This window comes from Pogona vitticeps, chromosome 2 (assembly GCF_051106095.1).
Source record: "Pogona vitticeps strain Pit_001003342236 chromosome 2, PviZW2.1, whole genome shotgun sequence".
NCBI lineage: Eukaryota > Metazoa > Chordata > Lepidosauria > Squamata > Agamidae > Pogona > Pogona vitticeps.
In genome coordinates this window covers 81,872,555-81,890,210 of record NC_135784.1, presented here as the reverse complement: position 1 = coordinate 81,890,210, position 17,656 = coordinate 81,872,555, and the positions used below count along the sequence as shown (strand labels likewise).

Sequence of the window (17,656 nt, the reverse complement as noted above, 5' to 3'; positions counted from 1 at the left end):
ATTTAAAAAGTTGGTGTTTGCCAGGTATGGCATCAATGCAGAACATCTGAGACAAAAATTCAGATCACTAACAAAGAAACCTGATGAGTCTTACTCATAGTTAGGAGCCAACTTGGCCAGGTATTTGGATAAATGGCTGGTACAGGAGCAAGTTCAGACAATTGAGGATTTGAAAAATATAGGATTGGAACAGTTTTATTCTCTTTTACATGGTTGAAATTAAATACTTGGTCAAAGACAAGAAAGCTCAAAATTTGAAACAGGCGGGGGAAATTGCAGATTTCATCTCACAAATCAGAAAACCTATTTATTCTGAGGGGAAAAGTATGAGAAAAACGTGGGAGGACTACAATAGATATCCCAGGGGACAAGTTAAAAGGCAGCAGAAAGTGGGCGGCCATTTTGTGGGAAAGCCCTCAGAACAGAGCCAAGCCAGGAGTCAAAATTTGGAGGGAAAAGAAAAAGGGGCTGGAAAGGTTCCATGGAGTGATAGAAATTGCTTCATTTGCCATGAAAAAGGCCATATTGCGTCCCAATGTTATAAAGCTAGAGAAAATAAAGAATCTTTACCTCAGAAAATGAATTTAAACAAGACTAAATCTGTTTACTGTGTTCAGAAAGGACAGATAACTCCACCAAAGGAGGAGTCAGTTGCCATAGCAACACCAGCAGAGATCTCAACACCAGCTGAGATTAATGAAGATAGTATTCCTGTGGCTGAGATAAGGCATTGCCTTTTTATTAGAACTGATCCCCAATTATTTGAGGCAGCTGGTGATAATATTGGAATTTTAGATCACAACTATTTGGCATTGAGAGATACCTGTTCGCAGGTTACCTTGTGTCATCCTGATATCATACCACAAAACTACATAATACCAAATGAAAGTATGACAATTAAAGGAATAGGGGAAGAAATAGTTATTTTGCCTGTAGCTGAAGTGTTAGTTCGTTATAAGGGCTGGCAAGGAAATTGGCGCGTAGGAATTTCCTCGCAACTGCCTTCAGCTGTACTTATTGGGACAGACCTCTCGGAGCATGTTAGGAGAGTGTTAGTTCTTACATGTTCACAACAAGATCAAACAGAGGCAGCTGTAAAAGTTACTGACATTCAGGAGGAAGAAAATGAAAATATACAACAAGCTGAGGCATTCTCACTTGAGATACCCCAAAGCAGTATATTTTCCCAATAACAGCAAGCAGATCCCACTTTAAAATGTTGTTTTGAGAAAGTGTCAGGAATGGAGTTAACCCCTGAAAGGTTCCATATTAAGCAGGGTTTACTGTATAGAGAAACACTGATGAACATCTCAAAAGGGGGAGATGGGATTCGAAGCCAGTTGGTAGTGCCTGTTAAATATCGCCAAATGATTTTAGAAAGGGGACATTCTGATATATTTGCTGCACATTTAGGGATAAATAAAACCAAGCAGAGAATAACTCAAAACTTCTATTGGCCAGAGATAGGAAAGCAGATTAAATTTTTTTGCCAGAGATGCGATGTTTGCCAGAGATAGGGTAATAACCGTGACAGAACTAAGGCTAAGTTGTGTCCATTACCCGTAATCTCTACACCTTTTAAATGCATTGGCGTGGACATTATAGGGCCATTGCCTAAGGTCACAAAAAGGGGAAACAGATTTATTCTCACTATTGTAGACCATGCCACAAGATATCCTGAAGCTATACCTTTAAATAACATTAAGACCCATACAGTGGCTGATGCACTGTTGAGCTATATGAGTAGAATGGGTTTTGCTTCAGAGATTGTAACTGACTTAGGACCATCTTTTACTTCCAAACTTATGAAGAGACTATGGCAGATTTGTGGTATTAAACATTTAGAAACTTCCCCATATCACCTGCAGACAAATGGGTTAACAGAGAAATTTAATGGAGCCTTGATGAGAATGATTAGAGCATATTTAGCAGAAAACCCAAATAACTGGGACCAGAAATTGCAATTATTGCTATATGCATACATATCAGTACCACAAGATAGTACAGGGTTCAGTCCATTTGAACTGTTATTCAGGAGGAAAGTGAGAGGACCACTTGGTCTGATTAGGCAGAATTGGGAACAGATCATAGAAGAAGATCCTCAGAATGTAGTCTCATGCATAGACACTTTAATGAACAATCTCAAAAGAAATTTAGAGTTAGCTGCTGAAAACCTACAAGCACAGAAAGTCAAACAAAAAGTCTGGTATGATAAAAAGGCTAGAGAACGACATGTTAACCCTGGAGATGAGGTGCTGATGTTGAGGCCCATCAAAGGGAACAAACTACAATTGAACTGGGCAGGACCTTATAGGATCATTTCTAAAATGAGCGATCTTAATTATATAATTGAAGGAGATGAACATCTAGGCAGGAGGGCAGTTCATGTGAATGCAATTAAACCATATTATAGAGAGGAAAAGAGAGCGCTTTTTGCAATGAAAGCTGCTGATAAGGAAGAACATGACTTGCCTTATTGGGAAGGTAGGGGTGAAGTTAAGTTCAACCCAGAGGAGGTGAAGATCAGCCCTGCACTCACCCTAGAACAGCAGAGGGAACTAAAGAAGTATCAACAGGTCTTTTCAAACAAGCCTGGGTTAGCTAAGGGAGTGATGCATAGAATAGATACTGGAGATGCAACCCCGCAGGCAGTAACCCCATACAGAGTAACCGGACCCTATGTGGACAAGGTGTGCAAGGAGCTGGATGAGATGTTAAAAAATATATTATTGTGCCATCGTCTAGCCCTTGGTCTGCTCCAATAGTTTTGGTGGATAAACTGGATGGAAGCATTAGGTTCTGTGTTGATTACAGAAAATTAAATCTAATTACCAAACCAGATGCTTACCCCATGCCCAGACTTAACAACCTGATTGAAACCATAGGGGGTTGTTGATACATTTCCTGTTTAGACCCAACTAAAGGTTTTTGGCAAGTGCGGATAGACCCTAGAGATCAAGAAAAAACTGCTTTTTGTAGCCCTTTTGGCTTATTTGAGTTTCGTGTCCTCAGTTTTGGCCTTAGGAATTCCACAGCCACATTCCAAAGGCTGATGGACAAAACTCTGCAAGGGCTCAGTGAGTTTACAGTAGCCTACATTGATGACATAGGGATCTTTAGCAATACCTGGCAGGATCACCTTTGTCACCTAGAGGTAGTACTGCAACGGTTAAAGGCAGTAGGGCTAACAGTGAAAGCAAGTAAATGCCAGCTGGGTAGCCCCGAGATGAAATATTTGGGTCATATTGTAGGGGGAGGTGTAATTAAGCCCCTAGAAGCAAAAGTAGAGGCAATACGTAATTGGCCTAGACCCAATACCAAGAAAAAAATTAGATCTTTTCTTGGTTTAGTAGGATACTATAGGAAGTTTATTCCTAGGTTCAGCGAGATTGCAGCACCGCTGACCGAGCTGACGCGAAAGAAGAGTGATGACAGCGTCCCATGGTCCAATAGCTGCGAGGAGGCATTCCGGAAGCTGAAGGAGGCGTTAACCAACCACCCTGTGTTGTGTGCTCCGGACTTTGATCGAGAGTTCATCATCTACACCGATGCGTCCAATGCTGGGGTAGGAGCTGTGCTGTGCCAGTGTGATGACAACGGAGACCAGCATCCTGTGTCCTACCTGAGCAAGAAACTACAGGAAGGCGAGAAACACCTGTCAACCGTTGAGAAAGAATGTTGGGGCATCGTGTACGTGGTCAAGAAATTAAAACCATGCATCTGGGGGAGACACTTCATCCTTTGTACTGACCACTCCCCTCTGATGTGGTTAAAGACTATGAAGGTCCAAAACAGTAAGCTGATGAGGTGGGCTTTAATTTTACAGGACTATGACTTCGAGGTTAAGGTGGTCAAAGGGACTATGAACTGTGTTGCTGACACCTTATCCCGAAGACCAGACGACGGAAGATGAAAAGATGGACTCTTGAAATTGATTACTGTGTTTAAAAGTTATGAAAATATGTGTTTACTGAAATGTTGTTCTGTATATATGCAAATGATTTATTGAGTGTAAGTATAATTTGAATAATAGAGTATTGTAAGAGTGTGCCTGAATGTTGATGGTAAGTTTTGAAATGTGGGGAAACTGTAATGTTTTGATTTTTGCTACTAGTTGTTTTCAGTGAAAAGCACCTTAGCTTTCCCCCACAAAACAACTTTTAAAGGGGGGAGGTATTGTTACATACAGCTATGACCTCACCTGTCCGTCACTGCTAAAGCTATGAGTCATCTACCAATGGTGTGACGGAGGGTGGGACATAAGGGGTGGAGCTGTGGTATAAATGTGAGTGAATGTGTGTGAGAGAGTTTTAGATAGGGATAGATAGGGACTGATAGGGCTTGGATAGGGCTTGGATAGACTTAGGAGATCTGTGATATACTGTGAGAGTCTGTGTGTGCTAGTGCCTTTATTATGGTGATTGAATTATTATTTAATTATAAGTGATTTACCATTCCTTTTACAGTGGTGCCCCGTATAGCGAGGTTAATCCGTTCTGGATTAACCTTCGCTATACGAAAACATCGCTGTGCGGGGCAGGAAAACCTATTGGAACGCATTAAACTTAGTTTAATGCGTTCCAATAAGTGTCTAAACTTACCCCCTCCAGCGATGTTTTCGCTCCGGCGGCCATTTTGGAGCCGCCGATCAGCTGATCGGCGGCTCCAAAATGGCCGCCGGATGACCCGAAATGGCCCCTATCAGCGTTTTCGCGCCCTCCCCTTGCTTAGGGAGGTCGCGAAAACGCTGCGGGGGGGCATTTCGGGTCATGCGGCAGCCATTTTGGAGCCGCCGATCAGCTGTTCGGCGGCTCCAAAATGGCCGCCGGAGCCCCAGTCGTCGCAAAGCGAGTGCGGCGATTGGGGCTGATCCGTATAGCGATCCCCAAAGGGGATCGCTATATGGATTTTTCGTTAAACGGTGCACTCGTTAAGCGAGGCACCACTGTATTTGTACCCAATAAACTTGTGTTTTTATTTTGAATCATATTTTGGCCTGAAGCTACTTATTTGAGGGAATGGTTGGTGGCAGTGGAAAAGAAGAGTGATTTAGAGTGACGTAACGACCCCCTTTGTGAGGTAGAGGGAGGCCGTTACAGTAATCAAACTTTCCTCTGCCTTTTGATTTTCACTATCTTTTCTCTCAGTCCTTAGAGTGGGGAAATGAGAGAATAAGTACAGTGGTGCCTTGCTTAGCGATGTTAATCCGTTCCAGAAAAACCATCGCTAAGCAATTTTTAAAAGCCCATAGAAACGCATTAAAACTTGTTTAATGCATTCCCATGGGCTTTAAAACTAACCTTATGCGAAGATCCTCCATTGCGGTGGCCATTTTTGGTGCCTCTAAAGTGAGGCAACACAGCGGGTGGCCATTTTGTTTTCCGGTGGCCACTTTGAAACCACCGATCAGCTGGCCGAAAATGGGGGCTTTGCGGTGATCGCTTCCCCATGATCATCACACAGCGATTTTTCCCCATAGGGGCCATCGCTAAGCGATCGCTCTGGCGATGGCCAAAACCCCATCGCTAAGCGATTTCATCACTCAACTGAGTGATCGCTAAGCGAGGCACCACTGTATTGGGGGGGGAGTTCTTACACTCCTTACAGTCCCCTCTGTAAGGAGTGTAAGAACCTCATCCTCAAAACGTATAGAGGAAAGTGCATCCCAGAAAAAGGGAGGAAGGGAAAAGACACCTAAAACGAAGATCCAGATGGCTGAAGTAATTGGAGAAACAGAACAGAAGTCCTGTTCCTTTAGATACCAAGTGTGTGATTGCATTGACAAAGCTGATATCTGAGGATTAGGAGACATTCTGTAAGAACATAGGAGCACTTAAAGCTTTCATGGCCTGCATCCTGCTTCATCAGATAATGATATAAACAATAAAACCTATTTGTTTTTAACTTGTCATGATATTCTTCATTTTTGCTGCAACCGTCTAATATGGCTGTCCCTCTGCCTAAGCAGTCTCCATTCTTCTGTTCTGTCTAGCTCAATTGGCAAACGAAGTGTGTATCTACAGTGGTGGAGGTAGTCCAGACTCCCACAGCTGGTAAATCCTACTTTTAGAAACTGAACATGAAAAAGTAAGGTTGCATTTTGCACTCCCTCTGCTTACCACATACCTTTCACGTCCTAGCTTCTGTTTCCACACGGAGAAACACTGAAGTTTGCTTTTCTAGTGGACATTTTGAAAATGAAAACACCTTCACAAATACCATCTTCCCAAATCATTTTGGGGGAGGAGGGGTGGTTAGCCTTCACTTCTTGTTTTCTCCCAAAGGTCCTGATTTTGTCCATATTTTTACCAGAAGTCTCACAAAATCTGATGCACATCCCTTTCAGGTTTCTTTGGGATTTACTCAGGAGCAGTGCCGCTCCTTTGCTGGGCCCCAGACAACAAAAGAATCATTCTTAACACTCCTCAGAGGAGCAGGAAGGTATGTTGATGCCTTCGTGGTGGACTTTGGATGGAATGGCTTGAAATATAGCTCTGTGGGTATCCCATCTATCTTATCTCCCAGGGAACTGCTTCAACCCACAGAGACTGAATCTGTCAGAGCATGAGACATATTTTTGAGTAATTTTGTTAAAAATAGGAGGGTGGCATTCCAGGTCCTGGGGTGGAGGTACACAGAAATTGGGCACCTTTGTGCTAGGTTTTATTAGTTTTTTGTAACTTAACAACCACTTTCCCAGTCATTGTCCTTCCTTTACTATTTCTTACAGGAGCTGCTGATTGTGGACACTCACCTGGGGAGTGTGACACCGATTACAGCAGGTACAATAAAATCTTAGCTTGTAGGCTACAGAAATTGTATTATTTTTGCAGAGGTGTGTCATTTCAAAGGTCAAACACACTCACAAGAGCTTTCACAGCCATTTGTTCTGCTCATTTCATAGACCTCTGTTATCCAAAGGAGGCTTAGTCTGAAACTGAATGTCCACAATCTGTTCAGCTATCAGTATTTAAGAGCTTCCAGAGATGGACTCTTCTACTTGTTGAAGTATTTTTTTTCCATTCAGAGCAAGACTGGTGAGAACAAAATGCTGCAGTCAGCCTTCTGTTAACTCCTGACCCAGGTTTTTTTTGCCTCAGGAAGGGTCCTCTCCTGAGGCCTATGAAACTGTTTGAGAGTTCAAAGCTATGAAATGTGACAATCAGTTTTTCAACACAATACATTTACGGTCATGCCTAGCAGCTTGTAATGTGTCTAATCCAAGTAAAATGACTCCACTCCACTCCGTGCAGCTTATTCTCATGGGCAGACCAAGGCCACAAGCAAATGGCCATCTGCAGTTGAGGTGCACAAGGGAACAGTTGGACAAAGCTTTTCTGGATCCCTTGGCCTCTTTTGTGTCCCTTCCAGAGCTTGGTTGTGATAGAACTAATTCTGATTGCTGTTCAGTGCTTGCTTCAGTCAGAATAAGGTGACTTTTAATTAGTGCTCACTAAACAGATCGATCCCTTCCCCGCTATATGCCTTCAGCATAAGACTGCTCATCTAGATTTATATAAAGCCATCCTGACCCCACTTGGTGAGCTTCTCCTTTTTTAAAAAAAAAACCTTCATTTTATATACTCTTCTGAAGGTTTTATACTTCCCTTTCTTGGGCTTCAGCTTATATTCAGCCTATTTCACGTCCCCCACATGATTTTTTTCTTTTCTTAAAGAAGCAAGCACCAAGAATTATAGAATCAGAGAATTGTCGTAGGGTTGGAAGAAACCTTGGCAGTCTTCTAGTCCAGTGGTTCTTAACCTTTGTTACTCGGATGTTTTTGAACTGCAACTCCCAGAAACCCCAGCCAGCACAGTCAGTGGTGAAGGCTTCTGGGAGTTGCAGTCCAAAACTCCTGAGTAACCCAAGGTTAAGAACCAGTGTTCTAGTCCAACCCCCCTGCCCAAGGCAGGAGACCTCATACAATCCCGGACAGATGGCTGTTCAACCTTTTCTTGAAAGCCTCCAGCGATGGGACACTCATATCAGTGCATGCCCCATCAGCCGAGCTGTGTCCCATCCATAAGATGTATATTCAGTACTGCACCGTTGTCTTGCAACAGGAGCTTTCACTTGGTTTGGTTCACTCAGGTGAACTTTAAGAGATTTTCTTGGTGCTCCACCCTAGAAATGCCAGAAGGTAGCTGGACTGTTCTGGGAATTCAGCAGGATCTCCTGGTGGCGAGCTGTTCATCTCCCAATTGCCCCCCAAGCCTGGTAAGAAACTCCCTTTGAAGGTCAAAGGGTTGCTTTAGGCTTGCTTTAGAGTTCTGTTCCTTTTCCCTTATTTTTTTCGGTCTGGGTGAAACAGGCAGAGGCAGTTGGTGAACTAGCATCATTAGGTACTTTATTCTTTCCCATAGTGTTCACAGGCAGAAATGTGTTATGTGTGTGCTGTCTTCATAGATCACATTATGGGCAAGCTGCTTTTCGCATAAACTTGTTCACAAACCAGATTTGGCAATTAGTATGATCTCTTAATTTGGCAGATCCTCGCAATCTGTTCCTTGTCAGTTGACAGATAAACCATGTATGAAAATAAAACATGGTTTGGATTTTTTTTTAATGCAGCAATAGAGAAACATGCCCATGAGCAGATTGCCTTTTGGTTTACATCAGCTGTCTCCTCTTCAGGAAAAAAACAACAACTGAATACCACAGACTAGTGCACTGCTAAGAGATCTTGCAAGAATGTGCAAAATCTCTGCCTATTTATTGCATCTGTAACCAAATGTATCTGTCTTGCAGAAGGTGGCTGTGCTTCCCCCTGCTGGAAGAGAATTGAAACTACAGTGGGTGACTGTGGAGGAAGCCTCTATAGTGCCAGATGTGGAATGGAAGATCCTCACAGTGCATCCTCCAGTGTCTGAGGAGGGCGTCCCAGCCAGTAAGGAAACAGAGGGATGGAGCTTCCATCTAGACTCAAAATTCACTCCCTCCCTCCCTCCCCCCCCCACGACTTGGCTGTGATTTGTTGGGTGCTTTGTGGTTAGCTTGCCCTGAATGAGGCTATATTTGTATGTATAGGGTAGCACAAATGGCTTGTGAAGGAAACGAGGCCTATGGCAAAGAGGAAAGCTGCATCCTTTAGTAATTCGTCTCTTGACCTTGGGATAGCAGCTGGAGGTAGATTGTACAGCTTGCTGTAGTTCTGGAGTAGTCCAAACAGGGACGAACAGGATGTAGCATTGTAACGAATTGTAAAAAATGCAACTAGACAGGTATTTGTCCCATTGTTTGTGCCATGATCCTCACGGTTCCTTTTGATATTTGTTCCATTGATTATTTATTTATTTATTTATTTATTTATTTATTTATTTATTTATTTATTTATTTATTTATTTATTTATTTAATTATTTATTTAATTAATTAATTAATTTATATGCCGCCCACACTACCCAAAGGTCTCTGGGCGGCTTACAGCATTTAAAATACAAAAAGATATGTAACAATTAAAATACAATTAAAATATATATATAATTGCCATCGGACCCACAGCTAATATTATTTCAGTTAAAAGCCTTCTGGAACAGGAAGGTTTTGACCTGGCGCCGAAATGTCATCAGTGTCGGCGCCAGACGAATCTCAGTCGGGAGGGCATTCCATAGTCTGGGGGCAGCTGCCGAAAAGGCTCTTTGTCTACAAGCCGTCCCTCTTACCTCCTTGAGGGACGGCTCTTTCAAAAGGGCCCCCTGGCTAGATCTTAACTGCCGGGTAGGCTCATATGGAAGGAGGCGGTCCTTCAGGTATCCAGGGCCCAAGCCGTTTAGGGCTTTATATGTCAAAACAAGCACTTTGAATTGGGCCTGGGCAGCAACTGGTAGCCAATGTAACTTATACAGAATCGGCTTGATATGTTCCCTGGTGGCCATACCACTCACCAGCCGCGCCGCTCGATTCTGGACCAGTTGCAGTCGCCGGACCGTCTTCAAAGGCAGCCCCACGTAAAGCGCATTGCAGTAATCTATACGGGATGTTGCCAGTGCATGTGTAACTGTCATGAGACTCCGCTCGTCCAGGTAGGGTCGTAGCTGGTATAGTTTCCGCAGCTGAAGGAAGGCACCCCTGGCCACCGAGTCCACCTGGGCTTCCAGTGTTCGACTGGGGTCCAGGAGCACCCCCAAGCTGCGGACCCTGTCCCTTAGGGGGAGTGTAACCCCATTCAGGGCAGGGAGATGGCCCTCCAGCCTGTCCGGTGAAGCACCCACTAACAGCACTTCCGTCTTGTCTGGACTGAGTTTCAATTTATTAACCCTCATCCAGTCCATTATCAGGTCCAGACACGAGTTCAGCACAGAAACCGCCTCACCTGGATTGGTGGAAAACGAGAAGTAGAGCTGAGTTTCATCTGCATATTGCTGACTCCTCAGCCCAAACCTCCTGATGACCTCTCCCAGCAGTTTCATGTAGATGTTGAACAGCATGGGGGACAGTATCGAGCCCTGAGGAGCCCCATGACATAACTGCCATGGGGCAGAGCAACTGTCCCCCAGCAGCACGCTCTGGACACGGTCAGCCAGGAAGGAGCAGAACCACCATAAAGTGGTGCCCCCAATCCAGCCAGCCTATCCAGAAGGACACCATGGTCGATGGTGTCGAAAGCCGCTGAGAGGTCCAGGAGTATCAACAGGGTCAACAGACATTCTCAACCTTGTGTTGGTCATGGCACTTTCAGAAGCTCTTCTCAGGTTCCACGGCCTCCTGTCAAATAAGGATGCAACTGAAACAGATGAACAGATGAATGAACCTTTTGGTCTGTGCCCCCCTTCAAATGTCTCAGGGGGCCCCCAGGGGGCCATATGGCCTCTGTTGAGAATTGCTAGACTACATGGCATTAGCGCTAATTTGAAGTGGATTGAACTTTTGATAGGATTATGTGGTTTTGTATTTTGTTTGACCAGCAGAGCTTGTGGGCTTTTTTGTAGCATTTCCTGTCAACTTGGTTTTGGCTTATGTAATTACCTGTATTGGTCCTCTAGGGCAGTTGCTTATCATGTCCAGAGGAAATCACTGATGATGCATAGAGTGTGACTGAATCCTATTCCTTTTGCTTCCCTTTTGCTTCTGCTCATAAGGACTACAGCTGAAATGATACTTGTAAATTGTCTTTTTACAAATTCTCCTAGGTTAACGCTATAACGCTAAACTGATACTGCACTAACCTGGTATAGCACTATTTCAAATGCTCACTGTGTCTTGCTGGTCCATCACTATCTCACTTGCTAAACATTAATGCACACACATAAAAAGAAGGGATTTGAAAGCTGGCAAAAGGTGGTAAGAGGGTGGTGACAACAGCAAATAGTGGTAATTGTGAATAGGGTCTGTGAGATCTGTGGACAGTTGAAATGTATCTTTCCTCGATAATTAAACATGTCTGTATGAATGGTGACTGGTTTAAATGCCACGGTGTGGTGTAGAGAATTTTGTGTCAGCCTGAGACAGACCTCTGTGCAGTCATGCCTTAAGCTTGGGTGGGTCTTCCTTGAAAATCTCTCTCTCTCTTTTGTGGGATAGGTTAGAAGCCCTTATAGTCTTGCTGCTGCTGTTATAAAACAGAGAATTTCTAAGGTAGTAAGTGATTTATGTTTAACCGCCTTTGATTTCCTGAGGGACGAAGCTGATTTTCGGTCTTGAGAATTTATTATTTCATTGGAGGAGGGCTAGGATTTGGATTTTTTTTTTCACTCAGAAGCACCAATCTCCTGGTTCTCACAGAAGAAAAAAGGAAGGCCTTTTCTTGAAGCTCTTGAGCAAGAAAGGGAAGAAAAACATAGAAAGGAACTATGTATGTGGAGGCTGAACTGCACAATTACTCTTCTGGGGCAATTGAAAGGTTGGAGCGTAGCATCATGTGATGTCCTCTCTTCCAGCTGACCAGACATTTGAAGCCCTATTGCTGAGGCCTCAAGGAAGCAAGCAAAGAGAAAAGGCCTTTCCCCTTATTGTTTCCCCTCATGGTGAGTCACACCAGATGCCCTCTGCTGCCTGAATCAACGCTTGCTGTGACCTACCACGTAGCCCCATGTTTCCTAGCTTCTCTCCTGCTTTTGTTAAGACACCATTAAAAATGGCCATGATCTGATTTCCAGATTTTTTTTGTAGGGCCGAGGAAATTTTCTGAATCCCTTCTGAAATCTGAAGAGGGGGAAAGAGCCCTTCTGCTTCAGCAGAAGTCCAGATAGTCCAGCTAATAGTCCAGACTCCTCCTCCTTGCCTAACCCTGAACCTCTCAGCCCCCACATAGGGAAGGAGGTCTCTGATGGAACCTGCCCAGTCTTGACTTCTCAAAGATAGGTTCCAAAATCTGGAGAGCTCCCGGTCCTTTTGCGTTAAAGCTGTTGTTCTGTTTCTCAGGGGGCCCACACGCTGTCTTTGATGCTCGTTGGCGGCCAGCCATGGCATGTCTCTGTCGGCTGGGCTTTGCTGTGCTCATGGGTGAGTCGCCCTGAATGTTTGTGTTCACAGTTGTTCAACAATTCTGTTTGTGCTACTGTTCAAATAGCTATGTAATAAATTGGATGGAGAAATCTTGCTTCAGAAGAATACTCTTTGAAATGATCCCCAAGACTCTTTACGCTAAAAAATAAATTAAAAAGCCAAGAAGTTACCCCCAGACTTCTAGACTTTGATTATTCATTTTTATCTTTGTCTGACTCATTATTCTTCCTAAGAAGTGTCTATGCCAGGGATAGAGCTTAATAAGAGAGGGCAAAATTGACCTTGTGTATCCAGACAGAAAGAGGGTTGTGACATGCCCCTACGTGTCCCCAGGTTATTTCACTAGCCTGAGGCCCACGACATGTCCCCTCCTTTACACTGCCACCAGTTGACCTCTGTCAACAACCTTTAATTAGAAAGATTGAGGTCTACGCTGAGAGTAAAGTTGAGTAAAACAGATTTATTGGTTACAGATCACATAAACAGATTCTCCAAAGACTTAAAAGTATTCAATAGTTTAATAATAACTTGTTTCACTCTTAACTCTCTTTAACTCTGCCACTCTCTCTAACTCTCACAGACAAACTTCTACTTCAGACTCTCATCTCTGACTCTTAACTGACTTCTCATGTCAGACACTCTCACGATTTTTTTCTAACTTTCCTCCTCTGACTAAAATTCTCACTCCTCTTCTCTGCCTCACCCCTCCCTTCTGGTTTCTCTGGCTCTGCCGCCCAACAGCTCTCATTGACAAATGCAAATAACCTACTACATGAGCCAAAGCAGGGTGCTCGCCACAGGGATATTGGAAAAAGAGATTTCCTGTGGATTGGGTCAGAAGGAGAGGTCACGGCAAGACCAAGAGGCCTGCCTGGATCCAAAATCAATGTCAGCAAAGGCAAAGTGTTCCACACTCTGTCACTCACTGTAAAGATTCTTTCCTCCCAAACAAGCCCACCATGCTCTTTTTGTCCTTCTGCACTTTTGTAGGTATGGTGCCCATTTCCTGCTTGGGTAACACTGCTAGCTTCACATATACTCATATTTAGCAGGCTAAATGTTTTAGCCTATGTTTTGCCAGTAAAATCTCTTCCATGCACTGGAAATTGAAAAACAAATTATAGAAATGTGTTGGCAAGTAATAAATGAATAGGTCTAGATTTATTCATCAGAGAAGACCAGATCTTACAGACTGAGGTTTGATATAGCTGGTACAAGCTTATGTGAGCCCAAGTTCTCTCTCTCCTCTATTTGTGTGCCACCTTGAGAGACTTTTTGGAAACTGGTTTAAGCACTGCTTGCAATTCCTGGTTTGCATACAAAACTTGGATGTGGACAATTCTTAAATTCCTCTCTGCCTTAGACAATATTGGAAACTTTATTTAACAAAGCAGGAAACCACCACTTATGCCAGACACAAACGAGGAGGGAATGGCAGCAAGGGAAAGAGCACCAATTCTCATCATTAGCATGTTTTATTGCTAATGCCATAGTTTGCTGAAGTAGCAAAGTTATAGGTACCCTAGGTCAATATAACAGCTGTGCAACATTCTACAGTGAGAAATAGAAAGCAGAATGTTGCTTTGTACTCAGCGTCTAACAGTTTCTTATTCAGAGAGGTGGGCTCCTTGTACTGTAAATTTTCTACACCATTTGGAAACAATGGAGTAGCAGGGATCAGGAGACTCCATGAGCAGCCATTTGCTAATAAGCAGTCTTGGTGGGTGGGGTGGGTGGCAAGTCTTGGGACATTGGTTGAAGGCATACCTGATTTACTATTTTGCTTTGCTTTTTGTGTAAGCAGTAAACTACAGGGGCTCCCTGGGTTTTGGCCAGGCCAGCATTGATTCACTCATTTCCCATGTGGGCATACAAGACGTGGAAGATACTCAGGTCAGCCCTTTTAGTTTCTTTTCCTATTCTGTGTAAGAAATCTTGGAACAAAGAAGGACAATGCATTGCATATCAGTCTGTCCTGTTTTATAGTAGCCGGTCACACACCTCCTTTTTTAGTATGGAGGAGAAACCGTTGTCACAGATTGGGCTAATGCAAAGCACACCTGAAATATTCTATGAGCACTTCCCAGCGAATGGACTTCTCTTCTCCACCTTCCTTTCTGGGGTCTCAACATGACGGAAGGTGCTGGGTCCTAGCAGTGCCGTTCCGATCTGCCTGATAGACTGCACAGACCTCCTGGGTGCAGCAGCATCAGTGTGTTTGTCATCTTGAGTCCAGGAGCACTAGAAGGACGTCTTGCTGTGGAACGTTCCCAAAGTCTATTGGCACCTGTACAGGGAAAATCAATTTCCCCTTCTTTTCTATCCTATATATATATACCTATATTCCATATATTCCTGTCTTTAGAACTGCAAACGCTTTGGAGGTCAATATGTTTGAGCCTCATTCGGAGGAATAGCTGACAGAGGAATCCCCCACCTATTACCTCTACAGGCACAGTAATTGCTTTCTCATGAAAAGGAAGGTCAAGAGAAATACATCTGCCTCCTCTTCAGAAGCTGAGGGAAGGGAACAGATAAGAAACAAGGGGAAGTGAAGCTTTAAACTAAAAGTATTTCACATGATAATGGCTGGATGACAACTTTGGACGCTTCCTTAAGGAGTTTGTCTCTTTGTATATAGTATATAGTGTATCCACATGGCTGTGAGAAGGCGCATCTAGTTACCCAATGTCTCCATACACATGTGCCTCTGACCATCACATGTTATTAAGCAAGGTTAAGTGCAGGGTAGGCTGAAGGTCAAACTACTTCTGAATTTCCTTGGCAAAGGAACCTCTTGATCCTGTTTCTCGATCTTGTTTTGACTTGTAACCTACAAAGGTAATTCCCTTATTTTCTGTTGTTGAGCTGACATGATCTGAGTCTAGAAAGAACCCCGTCATCTCCTTTCCTGCAGGAAATATTATCTCGCAATAAACCCTATATAATATAAAATCCTGTTTATTGTATCGAGTTGTGGTTGATTCTCTATCTCACCAAGTACCCTAAAAGAGTTGGTTCCTGCCAGAGTTAAACACATCTGTATTTTTACACCTGTCTGCCAGTTTCCCTTAAGGAGATACTTTTTGTCTTGTGCAAAAGACTGCTGTTTGCTGAACTTCGTGTAAGGAGGAAATAACACAGCGCTGTTATATATGGGTTGATATGACAAACCATCAGTCCAGTTTTGAGGGCTTTGTTATTCTCCTCGTAGCCATCAGTGTCCAGAAGCCAACACCAAATAATCAAAATGGAACAGCTCTACAAACAGTGGACTAGGAGGGAGAAAAATATCAAATTCTGAGAAGAAAGATTTTTTTTTTAATTCCAGGCACCTGAAATATAACAGTGATGCAGGAAATGAAGCCATAGCCGAACTTCCACTTTCCACCTGCTCCATTTTTGTTTACATGTGACTATATTTGGATCTGTGTAAAATTGTGTGAGGCTGCAGATTGGTTCCGTGCAACAGAGGGGTATGGAGGAACTTGCCGCCACACTGTTTGCATTTTCAAAGGTAGAGAGCCTGGGCAAAGCCAAACTGGAGCAAGTCCTAGTCTCTTGGGGTCAGTAGACCCTGCTGATCATGCAAGCAGAATAGGAATAAACGGAGCCTCCTTTAATTGCTGCAAGTAAAGTTCTTCCTGATGTTTCACTGTGAATCAGGACGTAGGTGTGAATACAGGGCATTCAGCAGCTGGCAAATGGCATCAGTGCTTCTGTCGATTAAATTTTCTTTGAAGAGGACCTTCTTAAAATAGTCTCTTTTTCTTTTCTGCCAACCAGCATTTGTTGCCTACTATGTTTCCACTTCCCACTTCCTTGCCTTTCTAGAAAAGATACATTTGAGGCCAGGGCAGATGTTCCTTTTAGAGAACAGTGTAAAGAGCCTGGGATTTCAGGGCCCATTCTTGTATTTGCCAAAGTCCTTGGCTTCATGCCCCCTTGATGTTCCATCATTCCTGAGATCCCTGTGTTCTTGCCATTCCTAACTGTCTGAAATTGCCTTAAAATCGCACTAAGCCAAGAGCACTGGATCAGTCCCCACAGTGAAAATCACGGAGGTCTTTGCAAAAGGACATTGTTAGCTTCTCCTAAAGGCACAGATCTGGGATTTCAGGACCTGCATAACTACTGACTTTTTATCAGTCTCTCCTTGTAGTACTGACTGCAATTTTCTATACCCCCGTTTCTTTTCAGGAGGAATGAAATGAGATTCCCAAAGGAGATATCTTTGGAAGTCTGCCAAAGGTCATTTCCCTACAAATTATAGCCACCTGTTGTACAACGTCTTCTCAAGTGGTGAGGGATCCAGACCATTTGGTAGAGCCTGTGCCCCAGGCACAAAGTGGAAAAGACTGTAGGCAGTCTTTCATTTGTTTGGTGTGGTTCTCAATATGATGGTGGTGGTTACGTGTCATCAGGTTGTTTCCAACTTGATGGCAACCCTATGAATTAGTGATATCCCAGCATTCCTATCATTAGCAGCCCTGCTCAGGTTTTGCAAACTCAAAGTCATTGTTTCCTTTATCAAGTCAGTCTCTTGTGTTGGCAGCATGCCTTAATTTGGTCATGAGGGTTTGAGTGAGTCAGGGAAGCTGAGAGCAGTATGATCAGGAGGCTAGACCCCATTCCAAATTCAGACTCCTTGCGGGGCCATCCAGGACAAAGTGGACACCAGGACACCAGACAAAGATGCATCCATTGGCTTCAGAAATTAATAGTCACACTCAGCAGAAGAGTTGGGTAGCCGCTGGGTAGCGACAATAGCAGAAAGGGACACTGAGGATCTTTTTTGCAGACAATGACAGTGCCAATCAAGCTAACGCCTGTTAGTGTGGCCCAGAAGACAGTAATGTGGTTCTGAGTGTTTTACACCTTGAAAACCTCAGGGTGACATAATCCAAAATGAAACGTGAAGGTGCTAGAAGATGAGAATTCCCCAAAATAGACCACTTCTGATTTTAAAAAAAAAATCCTTTAGGACAGCTGTTTTTAACCTATATATTTTTGGCCACAGCTGTAAACACAATATGAAAGAAACAGTGGCTAAAATAAGAATTGTATAAGTTCGATAATGACCCTTGTAAGTGGTGTGTGAAAAATCTTTTCCAGTCTGTCCCCCCCACCCTTGAAATGTGCGAGGGTCTCCCAGAGGGTCATATAGAAATGGTTTGGAAGTGAGCTAGGAAGCAAGGAGCTGGTGGAGGAAA

At 43.5% G+C, this 17,656-nt stretch overlaps 1 protein-coding gene across 9 annotated transcripts in view; it reads left to right on the top strand.

The window, feature by feature from the left end:
• The window catches only part of LOC110076737 (acylamino-acid-releasing enzyme), a 70,660-nt gene that overhangs the window by 17,001 nt on the left and 36,003 nt on the right, over positions 1 to 17,656 (top strand). For all 9 annotated transcript variants that reach the window (XM_072989831.2, XM_072989835.2, XM_072989830.2 and 6 more), the window contains 8 exons: positions 5,993 to 6,053; positions 6,347 to 6,441; positions 6,731 to 6,782; positions 8,130 to 8,218; positions 8,750 to 8,888; positions 11,876 to 11,962; positions 12,360 to 12,440; positions 14,248 to 14,336. In XM_072989831.2, the coding sequence (XP_072845932.2) occupies positions 5,993 to 6,053; positions 6,347 to 6,441; positions 6,731 to 6,782; positions 8,130 to 8,218; positions 8,750 to 8,888; positions 11,876 to 11,962; positions 12,360 to 12,440; positions 14,248 to 14,336 (693 nt within the window). The remainder of the gene's footprint in view (positions 1 to 5,992; positions 6,054 to 6,346; positions 6,442 to 6,730; positions 6,783 to 8,129; positions 8,219 to 8,749; positions 8,889 to 11,875; positions 11,963 to 12,359; positions 12,441 to 14,247; positions 14,337 to 17,656) is intronic.